The sequence below is a fragment of the Amphibalanus amphitrite genome, unplaced genomic scaffold (genome assembly GCF_019059575.1).
Source record: "Amphibalanus amphitrite isolate SeventyFive unplaced genomic scaffold, NRLGWU_Aamphi_draft 000620F_arrow, whole genome shotgun sequence".
NCBI lineage: Eukaryota > Metazoa > Arthropoda > Thecostraca > Balanomorpha > Balanidae > Amphibalanus > Amphibalanus amphitrite.
Window position 1 is genome coordinate 16,038 of NW_024882114.1, and position 21,979 is coordinate 38,016.

The following is a 21,979-nucleotide window of genomic DNA, read 5'->3' on the forward strand; positions in this document are numbered from 1 at the left end:
GATTAGGTATGCTACGCATTTTTATCTGATATTTCGAGGACCAGTGGCCGGAATTAGCTATTCTGATATACCAACTCCAACGCCTTTGAGCCCATTCGAGGTACTTACAATTGGGTCCATACGAGTACAACTGAAGTGAGGCGATGCATGAGTCATATCACAGAGTTGAGTTGCCTACAGGAAAAGAGAAAAACTGGTCATATATGATCCGTCCGCCTCCCGAACTGACGACAGCACCGCGTCCGTCCCACAGGTCGTGACCTCTGCAGGTCGGCGGCGGCTGTTTATTTCCCGAGCGTCTCTCGCAGCACGCGCCGGCCTCCGATGACGCTCCGTCCGGCAGCCGAGTGACGAAGATAGATGACGGCGGACGGCCAGACGGGCGGGAGAGATGAGAAGCTGCTCAGGAGAGGCGAGACGGACCGAGCTGAGAGAGGTAAGACGGACCGAGCTGAGAGAGGTAAGACGGACCGAGCTGAGAGAGGTAAGACGGACCGAGCTGAGAGAGGTAAGACGGACCGAGCTGAGAGAGGTAAGACGGACCGAGCTGAGAGAGGTAAGACGGACCGAGCTGAGACCGCGAGAGAGCCGGGAAGGACCGAGCTTAGACCGGGAGAGGTCGAGCTTGGACCAAGGGAGACGAGACGGACCGAGAGAGTCGAGGCGGAATGAGCTTAGACCGGGAGAGGGGCGAGACAGAGGCGGAGCCAAGACTGACAGGGGCTATAAACGGACCGAGCTAAAACCGGGGGAGTCGAGACGAGTGATCGCTGCAGCCCCAGGGTCTGTTGGCCGTCCATTATATAGTGCCGGATGCTAAATACTGGATATTTTTTTAGGAAAACTCAGCATGTAGGCAGGTGCTTAGGATAACTTTAACAAAACGCCTGGAGTCTGGACAAAAACGCTTAGAGATTAGGAACAAAACATCATTTTACATGAAAAAACAGCATCTTTATTCAGGCAGATTTCTGCCCCGAGCTTGAGGGACTTACTGAATAAGGCCGCCTGAATTCTTTTTTAACTGCCGTAAGTCTTCCCGTATTTACGGACCATTAGCCCCCGGGGCACACTAGCGTTAATGCCGTAGTCTGGAGAACAGCGACTCTGAAGTTAAACTCGCCTCCGGGAGAGTTCAGCGGACGGCAGAGACGGAGCCCTCTGAGCGGAATGCCGTAGAAAAAACTCCCGATATCAGGCCGAGATGGTCGAATTAGCTGCGCAATGTGCATATTGCCAGGCCCGGAGGCATATCAATATAATCTCGCAGTGTGTTGAAAATCGAATAGTTATTAGATCGGTGTTGTATTCGTCATTATTTCTAATAGCTTTAATCACGAGCGTCGAGCAAAAACCTTGGTTCACTGTGACCGTTACGTCAGAATAAGTTCTACCTCATAAATGATGGAACATAATTGTGCTATTACAATCTCTTGGCTCACTGGGTGGGCATTGATCATTAGGGTGTCTCGAAAGTGGGGTCAAAAAAATTAATTCACTTCCTATAGCAAAAACCACTTGCATCTAGCCTTATTATGACATGAAATGATGATTAAAAAATTCTCATTTAATGTTAAGAACCAGCGCACCTCGTCTATCGTAACCCTTTCCTGACAATTTCAGGCGTTGCAGTCTCCATAGACTTTCTTCGGTGTTATTTTCACGTAAACCGTATAAATGCGTTCTCGCTTCAGCTTGCGATCTTTCAACGAATCAATACATTTGTTGCATAAACATTTACTAAAACACTTTCCTAGCGCAACATATCCAAAAATTGCTACCTGAGTGATACTCATCCTGCTGACAGTAGGTTATGCTAAAAGCTAATATCCATGTCGCTGACTAGGTAAAATGCAGTAAAAATGCCAACACACATGATATACGGCGTTTTCTACGTTTCTGTCTTGCTCTTGAGCGCACTCCATTCCATTTTTTTATTGTCCGGATAAGTGGGAGGTCGAGCCTTGACTTCGCACGGCTGACATTGATATCGGCCGTCATGGCCGACACGCTTCTGCGACACTATTTTGCGCTCATAGCAGCATTCCTCTGCTTCAGGAATCATCGGAGAACATCGCTTCTCCACGGAAGCTGCGTGCGAGGAAGACTAGCAAATCCGGATTTGCGTTTTTTGGGGGGCAACTCATGCAGGAGCCAAACCTACGTACCCCCAAATCCTATTTTCTCATCGGATTTAGGCCACTTATTTTTCGTCACAGCCCTGACACGATGAGCATTTTTTTTTTAACTAAAAAGAAAAAATATAGAAATGGTAACCCACCCGACCATTGCCTTTATATATCACTTTGTAAACACTTCACATTGCTTTTGTCGACCAGTTAACCCGCTCCGGGTCGGTGCTTGGCGCAACCTTTGCGGGCCGGGAGGTGGTAAAACACCCCCTGTTTAACTCGGCTCCTGGGCCACGCACTGATTGAACTATGTTTCATTATCGTTTGGGGGGGGGGCAAATAGGCCACTTTACCTTTGAGGGGGCATAGCCCAAAATGCCCCCTACCTGCAGATCCGCCAGTGTAAGAGACCGTTGGAGCTGGAGGAAGGTCTGCTAGGTGGACATTCAGGACCAGGACCACGGTCTGGTTACGGGTACTTGGACCGGGCTTTGCCATGGCCACCACCAATGCATACATCGACAGTCGACACCATCACGAGAGTTCAATCCACTGCAGGGGGCCCCAGCCCCTCGAGGTAAAACTCATCAAGCCTCCAGGCGGCAGCGGGCGTCGTTCTCGTCCTCGCCAAGTGGCAAGTAGGCTCTGGACACGAGACGGCTCACAGTTGTGGCTTGGGTACTATGATTATGGTTAGAGCAGACGAAAGTTATCACTGTGCTGCTACCGCGGTTGGGCTCGAGGGGCTCGAGTGTCGACTAGGCGTCTGTGGCGCTAGCGTGTCTGGTCCGAGTTCCGACTGAGATTATGGGCTGGTGCCGGACGTGGTTTGTCCAGAGTTTAGCTGCGCTGAAGCGAAGTTCGCATTACAGACGTGACTTTAAAAAGTGTATCGACAACGTCTACACTATGTAAATAAAGTCAATTAACTACCGACCTGAAACTACGCTTAAACTCTTCGCCCACGAACTCTGCCTGAGACTTTCGTGAAAACCACCGTACTATTACTGCCACTAACACCAAGCAAAACCAATGGAGACTGCAACGCCCGAAAAGTAGGTGCAAGCTTTTGGAAATCGCGACTGCGCTTGTTGAAGACAATGGCTCATAATTTTTTTATTGCGATTTTCGAAACCAGCAGACTCGATTGCAAATGTTTTGGACTATAGGCATGTCAACTTTATTTTTCGAGACACCCTATTGATCATGTGTATCGATTGATATGAGCTATTCATTATTCCATTCTAGACCACATCAACTGTAGCACAGATAACAGGTATTTAAAATGTGGGCAATGTTCTGAGACATTTATTGTAAGGAGCATTTACCTGCTTCTGTAATTACTAATTATAAAACGTAATTTTTCAAGTTTCTCAGTGCTTGAGCGAGGAACATATTAAAGCATATTTGAATAATGACCTTATCCTCGTATTTAAAAAGGTTAAATCAAAACACTTTTTCATTAATAATTTCGAGCACAGCTCTTCATCAGAATATTAAGTAAAAACGCCGCGATAAAAATCTGGATTTTTATCGCGGCGTTTTTGACTTCATATTCTGATGAAGAGCTGTGCTCGAAATTATTAATAAAAAAGTGTTTTGATTTAACCTTTTTAAATACGAGTATAAGGTCATTATTCAAATAAAAACGTAATTTTCATAAAACTTATCGAATAATCGAACTCGAAGTAAAGTTAACTGACATATAACACGTCGTTTTCAATAAATAAGCAACAAAAAATAAATGAATAAACGACCGCAATAACAAGTTACGCTCACTCGCACCCAGTCCCACAATGCAAATACGTTCACCGAACACGCGGCAAATGTCAGGTCAGCAGTGTGAGTCGGTCGGACGAGCGTCGGTCGATGCCGAGCCGATGCCTTTTCGATGAGCCAATCTGCCGCTGCTTGCCGACGCGTTTCGCAGCCGCGACCGGGCACGCCACTTCAAACATGACGAGTTGACATACGCCAGTCTGTTGCACTTTGCAATCGGCCCGACAAACACAGTAATTCAGACAACCGTAACGAGCGGTGATGGTAATTTAAATTGAGCCCGAAATAATTCAGCGTGGCCCACGCGAAGCTCGCAAACAAGTACCTGCGTCGAGGAGTTAAATATAAGCTAAATAAACTTCAAGTAGGTACAGAGTCTTGCTCATCACTAGGTTAGCATCACGTAAGAATCTTGAGCATCACTAGGTCGTTATTTTCCTCCCTTTCAGTGCCTCAGGCTGCTATTTTATTTCGCCTATACATCAAGGAAGACATGTTACATTCCACTTCGATGTTTCGAAGTACGGATGGATAAGAGATTAGAATCAGGAAAACAGGAGGAAAGCAAACAGTTAGTCACCGATATGACCATGCCATGCAGCGTCTACTTGCAGCAAGTAGACGCCATTCATTCGCCGCTTCTCTGATCGTAAGTACTTCGGTCAGCACCTGCTGCTGACCGAAGTACTTACGATCAGAGAAGCGGCGAATGATAGAAAGCGACAAAGTAAAACGGCTGTTGCTTGTGCTTGAATGGTAATTAGACTGAAAACATTTCCAGACTCTGGAAATTGATCGACTCCCAAGGTAACAAAATTGACCTGACCTGAGGTCAACTGTAATGTAAAAAAAAAATCTGAGACATACATTTCATTAAAGGTAGTGTGCCAGCTTTCTTGGACCGTATGGAGTTAATGGCCCAGATAAGGAGAACCGGATTTTTAGAACTTATCCATACCTTCAAAACTCATGGAAACGTCTTAAATTCTTCAAATTTTGAGTACCCCAGTGCGAAATTCGCCCCGACGGGTTGTCGGTCGTACCCCAACCACATTTCACACCACTATGAACAATAAATGCACACACTGAAATCGCTATTACCGATATGCTCATCCAATCAAGTTTCGATAAACCCGTTCATCATCATCTCCTGCGGTTTCGAACACGCCTGTTAGTTAGGTGGCTTCTGATGCTCGTCGAGGTCGGAATTTCCAAATACGCGTGGTGCGTCGGGCCGCGCGCTCTGACTTCGGCCAAGAAAAATGCGTCAGCTGATCATTGTCATTTCTGCCACTTGCGTGTGGTGAAATGGGGTCATAACTTATAAGACGGCTTTTTCATATCAATTATTTTACATAAAATCATATTTCAAACCATAAATAATGTTCGACAGCCAAATAAAAGAAACAATACCAATACGGGCTTACAGTTTAAGGCTCGACATTGTGTTGTCTACGACTAGACAGCTGATAACTCATTCCCGTACGTCGTATGGTCGTAACCACAGGGGAGCAATGCCGCTTCAACCCTATTGGCCGTAGTGTCTAACGGTGGCGGCCATATTGCGCAGACCAGAAACCGGCTGCCGCCTGTGTTGAGGAATAGGGAATTCGGGACCTCGATTTACGTCTGCGGCCGCCGTATCCGTTACGTTCAAGTTACGTAGATACGGAACCCGGCATCTTTCGCAGAATTGAGTGGGAAACACGATCGTATCTTCAGAATTCCTCAAATTCACTCGCCTGACCTACATTTGCCCCGGCCGAGGGGGTTGATTGAACCCACCTCGCTAATGCACCGCTAATTAAACTAGAATTAAGCGGTAAAGTGGTCGTATGCGGCAAAGTATAATGCAGAGTGACTGGTAGGAACCCGCTGTAAGGGTCTCAGGTCAACCGGTGACCTCTGAGGTCAGGTCAAGTGATCTAAGGCACGGGTTCGGTTTTTGGTAAATAACTTCGCCAAAAATGGCCGTAGAGCCGCGATTTTGGCATCATCGTGTTCAGCTAGCTCAGGCGCATCGAGTGATATACTTTTTGTTCGGGTCAGGTCAACTTAGGGTGTTGACCTCAGGTCAAGGTCAGGTCAGCACCCCCAGGTCACGAAGTTGGTCGAAAGAGGTCATGTCGCATATCATTCGATTCGGCAGGTCTTCCTGAGTCCATTGGTGGCTTTCCCGACTCGCTAGCTCAATTTGATCGGGAGTTATTGAAGAAAAATGGTGACCCTTGTGACGTCACAAATGACGTCACGCAAGGGCAACAATGCAAATATGAAGCATAGAACCTTGCAACGAGTGCATGAAATCATGATTTTATATGCTTGAGATAGTTTCAGATCATTCTCGGCGCCAAAATAACAATTTTCATATTTCCCCATTGACTTATAAGGGTTTAACGTATTAGTTCCTTATAGCTGAGGATTTTTTAGGATTTCATCTTGTTCTCCACTCAATTCTGCGTAAGATGCCGGGTTCTGTGTCCACATAGCTTGAGCGTAACGGATGCAGCGACCGCAAACGTAAATCGAGGTTCCGAATTCCCTATTCCCCAGCACAGGCGGCGGCCGCTTTCTGGTCTGCGCAACATGGCGGCACCGTTGGACACCATTTGGCGGCCGATGCGCATTCCACATTATAGAGTTCAGTGGTCGTAACACTATAATGACCTTTGCTTATTGTCACAAGTGCGCCGCATTCGCGATTGTTGCCCGACGCCTGTTTGCAGGTGAGCCCACTACAGTTGTTATACATATCTAAAAACCGAAAAACTTTTAGGCGAAAAAGGCACTATTCCAGGCCCATTTTTGATTTTTTTTTGCGATATTATGTAAAAACAGAAGCTTCTTATCTTAGGAAAAATAAAATGGGAAATCTTTCAAAGGTGGCACACTACCTTTAATCACATCACTCTTATCAAACGCGGAACAATCAGTGATAAACGGATTCACAACGAATCCTCCCTCCCCAAAAGCTCATTTTCTTAAAATACCTGTGAAGTTGTTTACTGCAATCAACAATAATCAAGATATTCAAACATTGCCAGGAAATCCAGCAATCACGCTACCTCCCTCCCTCTGTCCCCTGATGACGTCACAGTGACTCACCGCTCTCGCCGTCTCCCTCCTCTGCCTCCAGGGTCCTCGGGGCTGACCTCTGACCCGCTCCGCGCGCCGGCCGCCGCACTCGAATGGACGCCCGTCGCCCGGCTGTCTGCTGTTCGCGCCTGCGCACTGCGCCCCGGCGCCGACCGAAGGATTGCCGGCAGCGGCGGCTCGCGGGCATACATCATACATGAGCCGCCGGCTGCGCCGTGCCGCACGCACAGATCACGACGGCTGAACACGGGAGGTGACGGTCTGTTGGGGGAGCTGAACGTTCACGCCTTCAGGATGTGGTAGACGCTGCGGGACGGCCAAATGCTGCTGTTTTCCAATGTCGTACACACACACACACGTGTGTGTACGTGTGAGGTAGGAGGCGTGGCTACGTCAAATTGTGCTCTTCCTACCAGGCTGTGACAGCATTGGTGTTGTAAAATGCACTGGTAATATTCGCACCACCCGCAGTACTGCATATCGCACGGCGAAGAAATGGAACCACACACACACACACACAGCTGTACATATAGGACCCTATGTAGGACCTATGCAGCATGAAATGAGCTCAATCCAGACAGCGCACAAGGACCTCCCTAGAAAGCCCGAGATAAGTCACGTTCTCACAAAAGAGGTATGAAACTTCACTTATTTATTATCGAATACACCGCAACCAGGATAAAATAACTAGTCGGCTAAAAGCGCGGCGTAGGTCGTGGGATGCTGACGCTCCCGTCGCCGCCATAGCGCCATCTACATACGCTCGCCGGAACGGAGGCGCCCTGAGCTCGTCGTGAGCTGGACAGCAAAAGTAAGGCAGCAAGATCACTATTTACACGCGGAGCGTCTGGGAGGGCCCGACTGCGGGCCGCCACTGACGACCAGATCTCACAGCCGGCAGAGGATACCACCGCACCGCCATCCGCAAAGCATCGCCGCGGTCTGCACCTAGTCCACACATCGTCCACCTCTCGTCCCCATCCCATCCACATCCAGTCCACACCGCCTTCCACATCCCATCCACACGTGGCTCACACTGTAGGCCGCTCGTGCTCACTATCAGCACCAGTCCCCTCCCACCCGACCGCGCACTGTCCACATGCGGTTACTGTCAGTCTCTCAAAGTCAGTCCACTTCTAGTAGGGGTTAAGCGTCTCCGGCCTAGTAGCGTAAAACCATAGTGTAATAAAAAAAAAACAAGTGAAGACACTTCACCAATTTATAATGCGAACTCATGTAACAACTTTTCTTCAGCTGGGAGTGGGCTATGTAGCTACTCACGCTGCAGTATGACGTAATAAAACGTCATAAAACGTCACTTCCTAAATCATTGAACGCTATCCTCAGCCAACACCATCGTCTTCCATGCCCCGTAATGATGGATTTTTTAATTGACTTAGACATGAAAACCCACGTTTTTTATTCCATTAAATGAAGGTAAATAATCCCAGTTTCTTACAGAATGCCTTGGTACACACAAAATCAGAGGACATCGATGTGCCACAGTCCGATGAAGTCCTACGCGATCTAGTGCGCTCCAACATGTTGAACATCATATTAGCATTCACTCTATTCCGTAACGTTACTCTCGAGAACCCACTGTTTTTATTGCATGTATGGTCGCTTACTGAATGCAATGTGACAGAACCGGTATGAAAATATTCAAAAACAGAGGACATCATAAGACCACCGGCTCCTAAAAGTGTATGGTATTTTGACAACGTCCCGGCTAAAACATGACCCATTTTGATCGGACCTTTGATTGACATAGACTCGAGAACCCATGTTTTTTATTGCATTTAAGGATTTTTTTATTACACTACGGTAAAACGTATGGCCTCCGGCCTTCCCGGCTCGGCGCGATCATACATACTCGGTGCGACGCCCGCCGCCGCCGCCAGGGTCACCTCACTGATCGCGGTAGCTGCTGGCGCGGGACGAGTTGCGGGCCCAGTTGGGGGTACGCGGCGCCGTGAGCGGTGCGTCCGACGGCTGTACGTGTACAGGACGGTAGCGGCGGATCGGCTGCGCGTGGTGGACGGCCTCGCGCCGCTGGCGGGCCACCTCCTCTTCTTCTTCACGCTGCCGCTGCCGCTCCGCCTGCCGAGAGCGGAAGAAGGCCGGATGTTAGGGGTGAACAGGGGTGGGACTAGGGAGAGGGGACTGAAAAAAGGCGCGGAAGTAATGGCGAGGGGTGAGTGACCAGCGGCGTGGCCCTGACCGGAAACAGCACCAAATCAAACAATATCACTCGTCTAACTAAAAATACGTGCTCACCTGGATAATGCAGACTAGGTCTCAGGAAGGTTGGCTTATGCAAAGATACTCCCAACGCACCATCCTATCGCCATATGAAATCATTAACCACTGGTCCTTGCGCAGCACCTAGCAAGCATTAACTATTAACTAAGTACATACTCTACCACAAGACGACGGCCCCAATTATCAGCTCTCACACCCTGCACTCCCTATCTCCCTTCCTCTCCATCCGGCCGCTCTCCTCACCTCCTGCTGGGCGGCCAGCAGCTCTGCCTCGCGCTGTTTCTGGCGCTCCTCGAAGCTCTGTCGGCGCGCCGAGCGCTGGTCCGTGTGCAGCAGGGGAGTGCGCGGCGCGGTCGGTCCGCGAGCCGAGCGCTGCGGCTGGTACGGGTCGCGGCGCGTCACAGTGCACGGCTGTGCGTGGAACTCGGCCGCGGCACGGGCGGCCGCCGCCTCCTCCTCCAGCTGCCGGAAAAACAGGGGACCGTTAGCCGAGAAACCGGAGACATGACTGTAATTGAGAGGAAGATGGACATTTACGGGTGGCGGCGAAAGCAGAAGAATTAGACAGTTGAATAGAAAGAGATAAAAACCCCAGTGAAACCCATCAAAGACAGAAACGCCTCTCATTAGTCAACATCCAACAGCTAGCCACAACAGTAGGATCTTTTTTCTGTGTTTACTGTTTATTGTTCACTGGTCCGTCTGTGTTCAGTAGTGCCGCCAAGATCACCAGCCATCTACAATCTACACACTTCATATGGGCTTAATTTACACATACAACAGTCATCATCATGAACATGCACTGCAGTCAGGTCAGTTCCAACTCCAAAAAGGAACCCCTCGGAATCCTGCCCCGCCCCGCAAACTATACACATCCTTGTTCTGCGAGGATACCGTCTTTTCCTCGCCGCAGCGCCGCAGCATTGCGGCACGCCACCGCAGTGACCAATACCTCAAGGTATTGATAGCCCCGATCTATGGTGGATAACTCCACCCATCCCCAGTCCCTTCACTTGGCGACTAGCACACCTACGGTACCTTTTTCTGGCGGCGGGCGGCGGCGGCGGCCGCCTGCTGGTCACCAGGGAGCTGGAACGGCTCCGGACGGGTGGTGGTCGGCGTGCGACGCTGGGGCACGCCGCGCGGGGACGACGGCGGCAGCAGCTGCGCGCGAAACTCGCGCTGACGACGCTCCTCCTCCAGCACCTGTGAGCGGACGGGAGGGGTGAGTGCTAGTGGTATACAGAGACTGCAGTAAACACCCATCGATACACCACAGAGACAAAGTTTGAAACATTTATGGCGAATAAACACTGGGAATTCGCTTTAGACCACAATAAATACGAGCTCATCGTAGAACTGTCAAACAGGTAGTCACCGATGAAACTACACGCTATTCAGCCTGAGCGACCATTCATCAATGGGCGGAAAAGTAAAACTGGGATATGGTTGCTTGCTCACCAGTCATCAGGCTAACTTCACCTCCCTCCACCATCCACTCCACTAAGGATCCCAGCCTCCACACCCGTCCAGCCCATGACCCTCCCCATCCCCCCCACCCCCATTCCTCGGCTCGCACCTCCTGAATTTTCCTCTCCTTCTCTGCCTGGCGCTGCTTGTCGCGCTCCTCGAAGCTGAAGGGCGCCGGACGGGTGGTGCGGTGCTCCACATTCGGCCGGAACGGAACGCCCGCGTCCGGGATGGGGTTGGCGCGCACCACCCCTCCCGACTGCTGCTGCTCCTGGGAGGGGCAGGAGGCGGTCAGCGGGGGCGGGAAACGGGTACATTGCGAGGTTCGTGCGAGTCGGGGGGCATACTGTCCAGTTTCCACATAAGAGTGAGCTCTTTAAACGGAAGACAGCAAATCAATGTAATACGAGAATCAACTAAAAAAAATTCGCTTCACAAGCATAGATCTTCAGGCATGCCGGTGCTTCGTGCAAAATTGATGACTGGTGCGTTTAGAGTACAAATAATTCATCGGACTAAACCCCGAATCTAGCGCGCTCTTTATTCTCCTACGGCGTAGAACACCAGCCGAATGACTGAATCGAACTAAAAAACGGTCACACATTCGCATCATGACCACGACAACAGGTATTCGTCCTTATATCAAACCTACATCAACAAATATCTCGCCGTGCTTGCCAAAGCTCTCTGCCTCACCCATCACCGGCATGCTCACCTTGGGATCTTGGGCTGCATGCACCTCTGCTCTCCCGCCCGTTCCTCACCTTCTCCTTATTTACCTGCACCTCCTTCCTGCGCTCTGCCATGCGCTGTTTGAGCTGCAGCGCCGGCGACTGCGGCTTCGTGGCCGGCGCCGCCTGGCGAGCGGGCACCCCCTGCGGCGCGCTGAGGATGGCGCGCGGCGCCGGCTGCGCGCGGAACTCGGACACCGCAGAGCCCGTCGTCTCGTCCGCGGCCGACTGACGGCCGACGTCAGAACGGGGTTAATGTTACACTGATATACGATACAGACCACAAACGAAAACAAAAAATGGACAGCGAGTACTTTACGGCATTAAACTGCGTCGTGCTTGGCACATACAGGTGTAAAACCATGAAGCTCATACACATATATGAGTTATATGACCCATCGGCCCCGTTCATTGGACCCATCACTTACTTCTCCTATGAACCCCCACCCACAGGCCACAACCCTCCTGTGTCGCCCGCACCCGTGCTCTCGCGATACGCACCTGGGTCCTCGGAGCCGGCTGCGTCAGGTGGAACGGCTCGACGGCGGTGGTCGGCCGAGCCTGCTTGGCGGGCACTCCGACCTTCTGCTCCAGAACGCGCCGGTTCACCGGACGGGCGCGGACCTGGTGCCTGGGAGGGGAGAGGGGTGTCATGGGTTAGAAAGGCACGATGGAGGGCGAATGGAGGCAACAGGAGACTATGAGAACGAAAATGGAGCGACATGCATTTTTTTATGCAAAGACAAATAACACTGTAAAATATTGCACCATTGTGGAGACACTCTGATCACGTCATGATTACTCAGGAGAGCAGCTACATTTTAGCTCCACTCAAAACCCACCATTATTTATCACATCTGATCACCCAACGCCCGACCTAGGCACCCTGCTCCCTCTCCGCTCCTGGCCACCGCGCACTCACTGTCTGGCCTCCTCGAGCTCTGCCAGCTCCTGCTGCTCGCGGCTGGGGATGTTGTTCGTGGAGCGGGACCGCGCACGGGTCATCAGCGGCGGGGTGCGGCCGATGGTCACGTGAGAGGGGGCGGCGTCCACAGAGCCTGACGGACGGTCACCTGGGAATGGGCAGGCGGCCGTCAGAGAGACCGTGCGCCAACAAGACTAGGCAACAACTTAACCCGCGCCCTGCTGGGGGGGGGGGGGTGTTTGAACACCCCCCCCCCCCCTGTGGTTTTTCGCGAATATCTCAAAAACGGCGGCGCGGATACACCTTATCATACATCAATTCTACACATGTTGTGAAAATTTCAGACCAAGGTCATTCAAGGTCAGGTCACCAGGTCACTCGAAGTGACCTCACCTCATAAAAAGTTTCAATGTCTGTCATAGCTACACCGAGTGACCGATCGATTTGAAACTTTCAGCGATTGCTAAGAGCATTAGCATGTACAAAATGTATATCTCAGAATTTTGATATCGATGACCTAAGGTCAGGTCAATTTTGCGACCTCACCATTATAAGTCAATGGGAGAAAATTGAAATGCGCCTGTTTTGGACGAAAGACATTATAAACACTCCCAAACACTGAATTACAAGTGGTTTAGACACACTGAACATGAAAATGGTGTCTGTGACCCCTGTTTATGCCCTGAGGTCATCTTAGGTCACGAATCGTATCTAACAGTTTTTCGCAAATAACTTTTGATAGAGGCATGCTAGAGCGATGAAAACGCCTTAGATGTGTTCAGCTCGACGATACGGATCGACTGATATGCAACATGACCCTTTCCGGTCAGGTCATGACCTTAACCTGAGGTCAAATTTTCAAGTTGACCTTTCAAGGTCAAATTATAGTTCGTTCGATGCGTCTTGACGAGAGGAACACGATGCCGGTAAAAGTAAGCTCGTACAATGCTTGGGTCAAAAGTTATTGCAGAAAAACTGTTTCCGAAAAAATCGGCTATTTTTGCAGTTTTTGCCCCCTGCAGGCAAAACCGTTGACGTTAGGTCAAATCTGAGAGAATTACTCAGAAAGGGCGTTAATAGGGCTATCGAATGCGCTTTTCCGCGGCGCTGTAGCTCTATTGGTTCCCGAGTTATGCGTTGGCTTCTTGGAAATTTTCGACATTCGACCTGGAAATCGGCGAAAATTTGCCTTCAATGACCTCTGGTGACCTGACCTTTGACCTGACCAAAAAATTGACCGAAGTGATTTCCTCATTATTTTTGACGCTCTTTCGAACGCCGCCTTCCGCGTATCGCTACGTGGCCCAGGAGCCGAATTAGAAGGGGGGGTGTTCAAACACCCCCCCCCCCCCCCAGCAGGGCGTGGAAATCCAGGACCCCCAGCCGGGCGCGGGTTAAAAAAAAAAACGGGAACACAATGTCCAGTTAACATCAATCTCAGCATTACGGCAGCCGGGAGCTGACAAACGACATTGCAGGACAATAATCGAACTCAAGCATCAACAGACTGCTAATTTCTACCCCTGGCAGCCCCCGTGCCCGCTCATTCCCGGCAATCCCTCCCCGTCCCGGCCTCTTCGACACTGACCGGCAGGCCGTGAGTGGAAGCGCGGCGGCGTCCTGCGCTGGAACCCCTCGATGAGCTGAGCCGTGGAGCGGAACTCTGTGACGGGCCGGCCGCCGACCGACCCGGTGGCGCTCCGATCGTCGTGCAGGTGGAACGGCTGGGGTCGGGTGGGCGGCTTCACGGCCGCCACGCGCGGACGCACCGGCTGAGCAGGGAAGACGGGACGTCAGGGCGGGGCGATCCAGCGGGACGACTGACCAATCCGCCTCCTGACTTTACACCTCAAGAGCGGATATGACGTAGCGAAACATAAGCCTTCATGTTCACATTCGTTCACTCATTTTGCAATCAACACTCCACTGCCATCAGAGGATTATTGTAAGTATCCTTATGACCAGCGGGCGCTGCGGCACCTACCTGTTTGGCCTCGGCCGCCTTTTTCTTGTAGTCTGCCATCTGCCGACGGAGTGAGTCGAGCCGTGACTGCTGCTCGTCTTTGACGGCCTTCTCGGCGGCGGCGCGAGCGGCCGAGCGCAGCTGCAGGCCCCGCCTGCAGGGAGGAGAAACAACGAGCGGTCAGAGTCGTTACAGACGAGCTTCAACTGACTCCAGCCGCGGTTATAGCGACACAACACTCGAGGGCACGGATATGACACAGCCCATCGTAAGGGGTACGAAAATCATGATGTTTTATGACACAAAGTTGTAAAATGAGAATTATGATCGATAAACAGTGAATACTGCGCACAATGATCGAGTATCGCGGTCGGGGACGACCAGCAAAAGAGAGGCATTCCTTCGGAAGACCATACTGACCTCAGCACATTGGGCGTCTCGGCCACCACGAGGTTCGGCGGCCCGCCGCCAGCAGCCATCCGGGCGGCGTCGTTCTGACTGAGACTGCGTCGCCGAGAGGTGGAGCAGGGGGCGCGTCGGGACGCGGCAGCGCCAGTAGAGGGCGTCCTCCGCGTCGCTGCCGGCTGTCCGGTGGCGGGCGTGCGGCGGCTCGTGGCTGGCGCCGGCGAGCTGGCCGGCGTGCGGCGGCGCCCGGCCGCGACGGGCGTGGGTCGTCTCGGCGGCACCAGCGGCGGGGGCGCAGCGCCGCGCTGCCGGCCAGAGGCGCGGACCGCCGGCGCCGGCGGCTCGGGAGTCGGTGCGCGCCGCGCCGCCAGCCGCGGCGAGGCGCGGGTCGGCGCCGTGTCGACGCTGCGGCCGCGGCCGCGCGACGACGGCAGCCGGGAGCCGGGCCGGACGGTCGGCGTCGAGTCCTTACCCTCGGGCACGGCCCGGTGCTCGGTGGCCGGCGGCGAGCGAGGCTCCGACTGCGGACGCGACTGTGACGGAAAACGGCGCATATCAGTCGGAAAACATACACTAGGGACAACGAATCACTCAAAATTCGGCGCCAATGAAACTCGATACCGCGTAACAATTACAGACTGTTGGATCCTCCAAACATCACGCAAGCCCCAAGTAGGTAAATTTTCAATGCTTTCTATCATGCCGGTGTGCCATTAAGTTCAGCATTATCAGTTCACACTTAAATGATGAAAAATGGTTCTCCCGATATATCGCACTTTAAATATCGCATACAGTATTCCGACCCCCCACCCCCACACTCGGACCGTACCCCTCCGTCCACCCACCTGCTTGGCGCACGGTTCCTCCACCGTGGGCTCGTCTTGCGAGTCGACGGTGGCAGCGCGCTTCAGCGGCGCCCTGGTCCGCGGCCCCGGCGAGTTGGTGACGTCCCGCAGACCGGCCGGCCGAGTCTGACCGGCACCGGAGCCGACCAGCGTCTGTACGCCCATCACCAGGTTCTTGGGCACTGTGGAGGGAGCGGGAGGCCGCCAGTGACAGGCGATGTAGGACGGTCCGGTACATGGACAGAGTGTGAGCGCTGAGCCTTCGCGAGAGAGCAGTCTGAAGAACGACGTCAGCCAGGCATCTTGACGATTGACAAAAAAGTTTGGTACACAATGAGCCAAGCGTATCGTGCCGATCAAGCGATAAGTCACAACCAGTCACCCGTAGGTATAACTAACAGGCACTGTGACTACGAACTACTGGATACAACCTAACCTAAAAGTGATTGATCAGCCTACACACAGGGTGTCCCATAAGTTCGTTCTCACCTAAATTCTACGTTTAGAAGCTCTCTTCCTTAAAGGGACCCTCCCACCTTCAAAAAAGTCAATGAATTGGCATGAAAGTGATGTCGCTCGGTTCAGAAAGAGCGAAAACGAATACCTACCAAATTTCATCGAAAAATATTCACCGGTTTTCAAGATATTAGACTTTTACTTTTGTTTACTTTTTGGGATATCCGCTGTTCCTAGCGACTTTATTCGAAAGTGCGGCACTTGTTGCGCGCAAAGCGGCATATACCACCGCGTGCTACCAAACGTTTTAGTAAAAGATTTAAAATCGTTAGATCTGCGCTGACGTCACAAATTCTAAGGGGGCATTCCAATGCATTAGCCGCTTAGAATCCGAAAACTGCAAGTTTGAAAGTCCATATCTCCGAATTAAAGCATTTTTCGATGTTGTGAGTGCTCAAACCGGTATTTTCAGGCCATGGCCACCAATTTGGCTATCTCAACTCAAAACTAATGTCAAGGTGGGATGGTCACTTTAAAGGCACGCTGAACTTGGTTCGTAACTGAGCTTATATGGTTGCCATGGATGGTAGCAATATGCTCCACAGTAAATTATGTATTTCTCTAAACAAAATACTTTTTGCTAGAGAGCCCACTTCCTGCAGAGATGGCTAGCGCCGCAACATAGTGGTCACCGCCCACCGGTACGGGTACGTCTCGGTATTTAATCAGCACGTGACCATTCGCGACGATTGAGGGTAATTGAAGCCAACCAGTCTGTAGCCAATGTCTGTCGCTAACTGTACGCACAGTCAGCAAGTGACGCCAAAGATTTGTGGGGAGTCAATCACTGCAAGTTTATCCTCTTTCCAGTCAGCCCTCAGCTGAGTGAGCCATGTGGCCAAAACTGTCTAGCGTCAAAGTGGCCATCGGAAAGGTCAAAACGTCTGGAAGTTGATAAGCTGGCTTTTCAGGATAGTTATCAGCTGTCTAATAATATTTTTTCGGAATACATAACTCAAGGTGACTTAACCCTAGCCCGTACATGGGGGGAGGGGGGTTGCCCCCCCCCCCCCAGGTAGTTTTTCTGCTCTGTACTCAACATTTTTAGAGCTAGAAGGCTGATTTTTCGTATAGCTGCTTCTCTATTCTTTCTTGGTGTTCGCTGAAAATTTAAGTTTCTGTGGTTTTTGGTTTCGGAGATATGACCTTGTTCTTCAGTTCATGTCATGACCCAAATTACAAATATCCAATATCTTGCGTTGGCTATGGGTCTTGTGAGCTTTTGACGCCTTGATTTCGGCCTTTTTTGCCAGTCTTACCTCCCACCTATCATGGAACATGTTGTTCGACGATGTACAGACTCAAGATCAGGGTCAAGGTCAACCTAGGTCATCTAAAAACATTGCGTTTTAGGCAAGCTGAATTTACTTTTCCTGAAGTTTCTTTGACTGTATTTTTGATAAAGGCTTCTCATGTAGGTATGGACACATAAACAATCGGTGCACACATCAGTATACACACAGACACACACAGACATACAAACACATATCGTTGACCTTGACCTAACTTGACCTGAAATGACCTCAGCAGCAAAAACCTGGTCGGATAGTGTGACAAAGAGGTTCTAGCTGGCTTGGCACCACAATTCGGCATCGTCATCGGTGTATGATGAGCAGCGCACTTGATATGCAACGGTGACCCAAAACAGCAACATTTGTTAGTTTGACCTGGAAGGTCAATGACAGAGAAGGTAAAACTGGGCATCATTGGATTCGTCTCTTCCCAAAGAATCTTTTTGATCTCTACCGCGAAGCTCTATCTCCAACAGGAACGAAATGGCGCGGGGGGTGGCAACTGGCAACTCCCCCCCCCATGCGCGTTCTAGGATGGGGAAAATGGCATGTGCGGGCGAGGGTTAAGCTTCAGGCTCACCGTAGGATTCAAAACAGTGGAAAATGTCTTAAAATGGCCAAGCATGTGTTTCGTTATGCCTGAGGCTAAAAAAAAACTGGAGGGCCGATGACAATCAATGTGGTCATCTGGACTACCTACTGTACAAGCCCTAATAGGTAAAACTAAGCTCACAATTTTTTTACGGGCGGAATCGTGAGAACCACGGTAAAGTTGCGCGCCGCAGGCAACGCCGACGCAGAACCTCCTGATCGGGTTGCTACTTTTCCATTCCGCGCCCGCGCTGGCACACGAGCGACGGGTGTCAGTGGCGGCCCGCTAGCGGCTAGTACGTTTTAACCCTCGCATGTGTGCGGCGTTTGCCAGCTTCTAATGTGTAGGGGGGGGGGGGGGTCGGTTGGACCCCCCCCCCTTGCCGTTTGGCCCCTGATCGAGCTAGAGCTTCGCGGAAAAAACGAGCGTGTTGCCCGTGACGAGAGGAAGCCGATGATACCCAATTTTAAGGTCCTAGGTCATTGGTTGACCTTCCAGGTCAGGTCAATGACCCAAGGTCGGGAAAATCGGGGCCTGTTAGAAAGTCGTAAAGTGTGGCTGCTAAGGGGTTTTTCGGGATGCTGATCACGAATATCGTGTTAGTTTTGATCACAGATGATGTCTTTTAGCATTTAGACCAGGTCGGGTCAGGTCAGGTCAGGTCAACCAGTAGGCTTCGTGACGGGTATTCGTATTACGTGTCAACCGCCTCTGACAGCTTCGTAACATGTTACGAAGTCACCAAAACTACTTCGTATATGTTCAAATGGTTGCTAAATTCGAATTCAGCTCCAAAAACTAGCCTAGAAACATGTAAAACTCGAAAAAGTGAATCAAGGTCACCAAAGGTCAATGACCTGACCTGACCTTCAGGTGACCTTGACACCCACCCAAACGCATGGGAGCAACATCAAATCACATGTTTGAACGTTTGAAACCACGAAAAGCTTGCAAACGCGCGGCTAATGCGAGCCGACATACGCGGAATCGCGATTCCGGCCAAACATGGTCTCGGAAAAGAGGTCACAGGTCAAATGTCATTGGGGTCAGGGTCATGAAATTTTCAGGGTCGGTGTAAAATTGATCAATGTGAGGGTACTGAAAGTTTCGTCGCGATCGGCCGCTTTTTACGCGAGTTATTCGCGAAAAACCATGGGGGGGGGTCCATCCGACCCCCCTACACATGCGAGGGTTAACCCGCGCCCCGCTGGGAGGGGGGGGGGGGTAGAACACCATATAGAACACAAATATTTTACTTTAAAAAATGGCTGAAAGTGGGGGATCATGCCCCAGCACCCCTGTTCCTAAGCCTATGCCGATTTGATATGACGAAGTCGTTTAAAAGCATCTTATCTCTAAGCAATTTATTAATTGTGGTCACTTTTACAGACGTCTATACTCTATAGAGCTCCGACTTTTACATTTCTTCCTCGTTCAGGAGCAATGTTTTAACCCTCACCGCCCACCGGACCTTTAACCCGCGCCGGGCCGGGGGGGGGGGGGTGTTTGAACACCCCCTGCGTTTTTTCGCAGATATCTCAAAAACGGCGGCGCTCCGCGCCGCCGTTTTTGGCACACCTGTTCGTGCATCTTTTCCGCACATGTGAAAATTTCAGACCCAGGTCGCCTTAGGTCAGGTCACCAGGTCACGCCAAGTGACCTCACCTCAGAAAAAAATAAGAATGCTCGTCATAGCTACACCGATTGATCGATCGCCTTGAAACTTTCAGCGATTGATTAGAGCAACATTATCTATAAAACGTATATCTCGGAATTTTGATATCGGTGACCTAAGGTCAGGTCAATTCTGCGGCCTCTCCATTATAAGTCAATGGGAGAAAATTGAAAAGCGTCTGTTTTGCACGAACGCTATTCTAGACACTCTCAAACATCGAGATGTAGGTAAGATTGACACACTGAACCAGAGAATGGCAACTGTGACACCTCGTTATGCCCCCGAGGTCATCTCAGGTCACGAACCGAATCTAACAGTTTTTCGCTAATAACTTCTCATAGAGGCGTGCTAGAGCGCTGAAAACGCCTTAGATGTGTTCGGCTCGACATTGCGGATCGACTGATATGCAAGATGACCTTTTCCGGTCAGGTCATGACCTTGACCTGAGGTCAAATTTTCAAGTTGACCTTTCAAGGTCAAATTATAGTTCATTCGACGCGTCTCGATGAGAGGAACACGATGCTGGCAAAAGTAATGTCATGGCTCTTTTTAGTCAAAAGTTATTGCCGAAAAAAATGTTTTTCGTAAAAACGGCTATTTTTGGAGTTGTTGCCCTCTGGAGGCTAAACAGTTGACCTGAGGTCAAATCTGAGAACATTACTCAGAAAGGTCTGTGAAAGGGCTATCGAATGCGCTTTTCCGCGGCGCTGTAGCTCTATCGGTTCCCGAGATAGCCGTTGGCAGTTTCCAAAATGTTGAAATAGTCAACATTTTACCTTTGGTGACCACTGGTGACCTGACCTTTGACCTGACCCAAAAAATAACCGAGTGTTTTCGTCCTTATTTTGGACGTTCTTTCGAATGCCGCTTACCGCGTGTCGCTACGTGGCCCAGGAGCCCGGCGCGGGTTAAGTTTTTTTTTTCAATACGCCCCGGCTGAAGGGGCGTTGGGGGTTGGAACAACCCCCTTTGCCGATTCGCCCCTAATTGAGCCGAGAGTTGCGGCATGGAGAAGGATTTGAATGTCCTGAGGAGTTCGGCACCGCGCCGTTTTCGTTTGGAATTTCCACGCCGAGGAATACGTCACGAAAACGGCCGTTCGGGCATGCCCGTTTCGCGGGACCCCGCAAGATTCCTCTCGTTTCGCGATGCCTGAATGGCTGTTGGCACGAAGGTTAAGGTCCGAACGCAGGCTAAGGTGCTGACAGGAATAATCTTTGCGATGCTCAAAAACAGGCAAACAGGTGTGGCAGTCAATGAGATTTAGTAGCATGGGACAGCCAGGCCCAGCACATAGTGTCTGCCTATGATGGTCTGTCGCCCGTTCATGCACGCACCTTCAACTATCATGTCTGTCTCTCCTTTACTCGAAATTTTAATGATCTGACCTCCTGAGTGGCAAGTCCTATGCAAAGTTTCACCATTGCAAAGGATGTAAAACACTCAGGTTGTCACATGTAAGCTTCCTCAATGTCCTTGCACAATGCACATCACTATTTCTATTTGGACACCGGCCAATACCATAATGCAACTGAAGGGAATCAACATTCAATCATACTGATACTAGGAGTAGTTTAGTTGTTACAAAATTATTGCAAAGTTAGGTCTCAAATATGTTTCTTCAAGTGTTCACTGTCCTGTCATACAAATAGCAAACACATGGCCAGAATCAACATTACAGCCTGCCTGACAAGTCAGACAAGCCTCTGCTGTGCCCACCTGATCGGATATTCTCCTTCAGAGCTGGAGCACAGCTTCTCTGCACCAGCTCCTGGCTAGGTGCAGCCTCCTGCTTCGTTGGAGCAGCCTCCCGCTTGGTGTTCTGAGAGGCCATTGCTGCATTGGCTTCATGATCAACCTCTGTAATTGGAATAAGCATATCATTCAACATTACTCACATTCTGAGACTTGGTACTATATCCAAGTGATCAGTAATTTGGCAAGTGTTTTGTGGAGTACAATTATGACGAGAAATGTTTTTCATGGAAAAACTTTTTACATTTGACAGGCAAATTCATTCTGTCACATTTCCTTCAACCTTATCCAGTGAAGTGTTATAACTGCTTCATGAAAGTCATAGTGTCATCCTTTCCAAGCATTTATATTAGAGCATTTTTTGCAAATGAATGATGAAATAAGTAAAACTCACCAAAGTAGGCTTCTGCATCTGAGTTTTCATATTCGTCAGCATTAAAATTGGTAAAATCAATGTACATTGGGGCATCGAAGTTTAGATCCAGATCCCCATCCATCGTGACGCGGCAAATTGAAATTGGGTCGAAGGCCGTCGTCGAAG

General features: G+C 50.5%; 2 protein-coding genes across 2 annotated transcripts; one reads left to right on the top strand and one right to left on the bottom strand.

Annotated features, from left to right (window-relative positions):
- Positions 1-243: 243 nt before the first annotated feature.
- Positions 244-7,561, top strand: LOC122363449. The gene is made up of 2 exons (XM_043332739.1): positions 244-436; positions 7,048-7,561. The coding sequence occupies exons 1-2, from the start codon at positions 361-363 to the stop codon at positions 7,308-7,310; spliced, it is 339 nt and encodes a 112-aa protein (XP_043188674.1). The 5' UTR covers positions 244-360; the 3' UTR covers positions 7,311-7,561.
- An 83-nt stretch (positions 7,562-7,644) lies between these two features.
- LOC122363440 (targeting protein for Xklp2 homolog) lies at positions 7,645-21,517 on the bottom strand. Its single transcript, XM_043332711.1, has 13 exons — positions 21,403-21,517; positions 15,609-15,790; positions 15,129-15,296; positions 14,779-15,068; positions 14,380-14,512; positions 13,984-14,167; positions 12,393-12,543; positions 11,972-12,101; positions 11,504-11,698; positions 10,849-11,010; positions 10,308-10,475; positions 9,513-9,731; positions 7,645-9,107 (listed from the first exon to the last, which is right to left on the bottom strand). The coding sequence occupies exons 1-13, from the start codon at positions 21,515-21,517 to the stop codon at positions 8,916-8,918; spliced, it is 2,289 nt and encodes a 762-aa protein (XP_043188646.1). The 3' UTR covers positions 7,645-8,915.
- Positions 21,518-21,979: the final 462 nt, after the last annotated feature.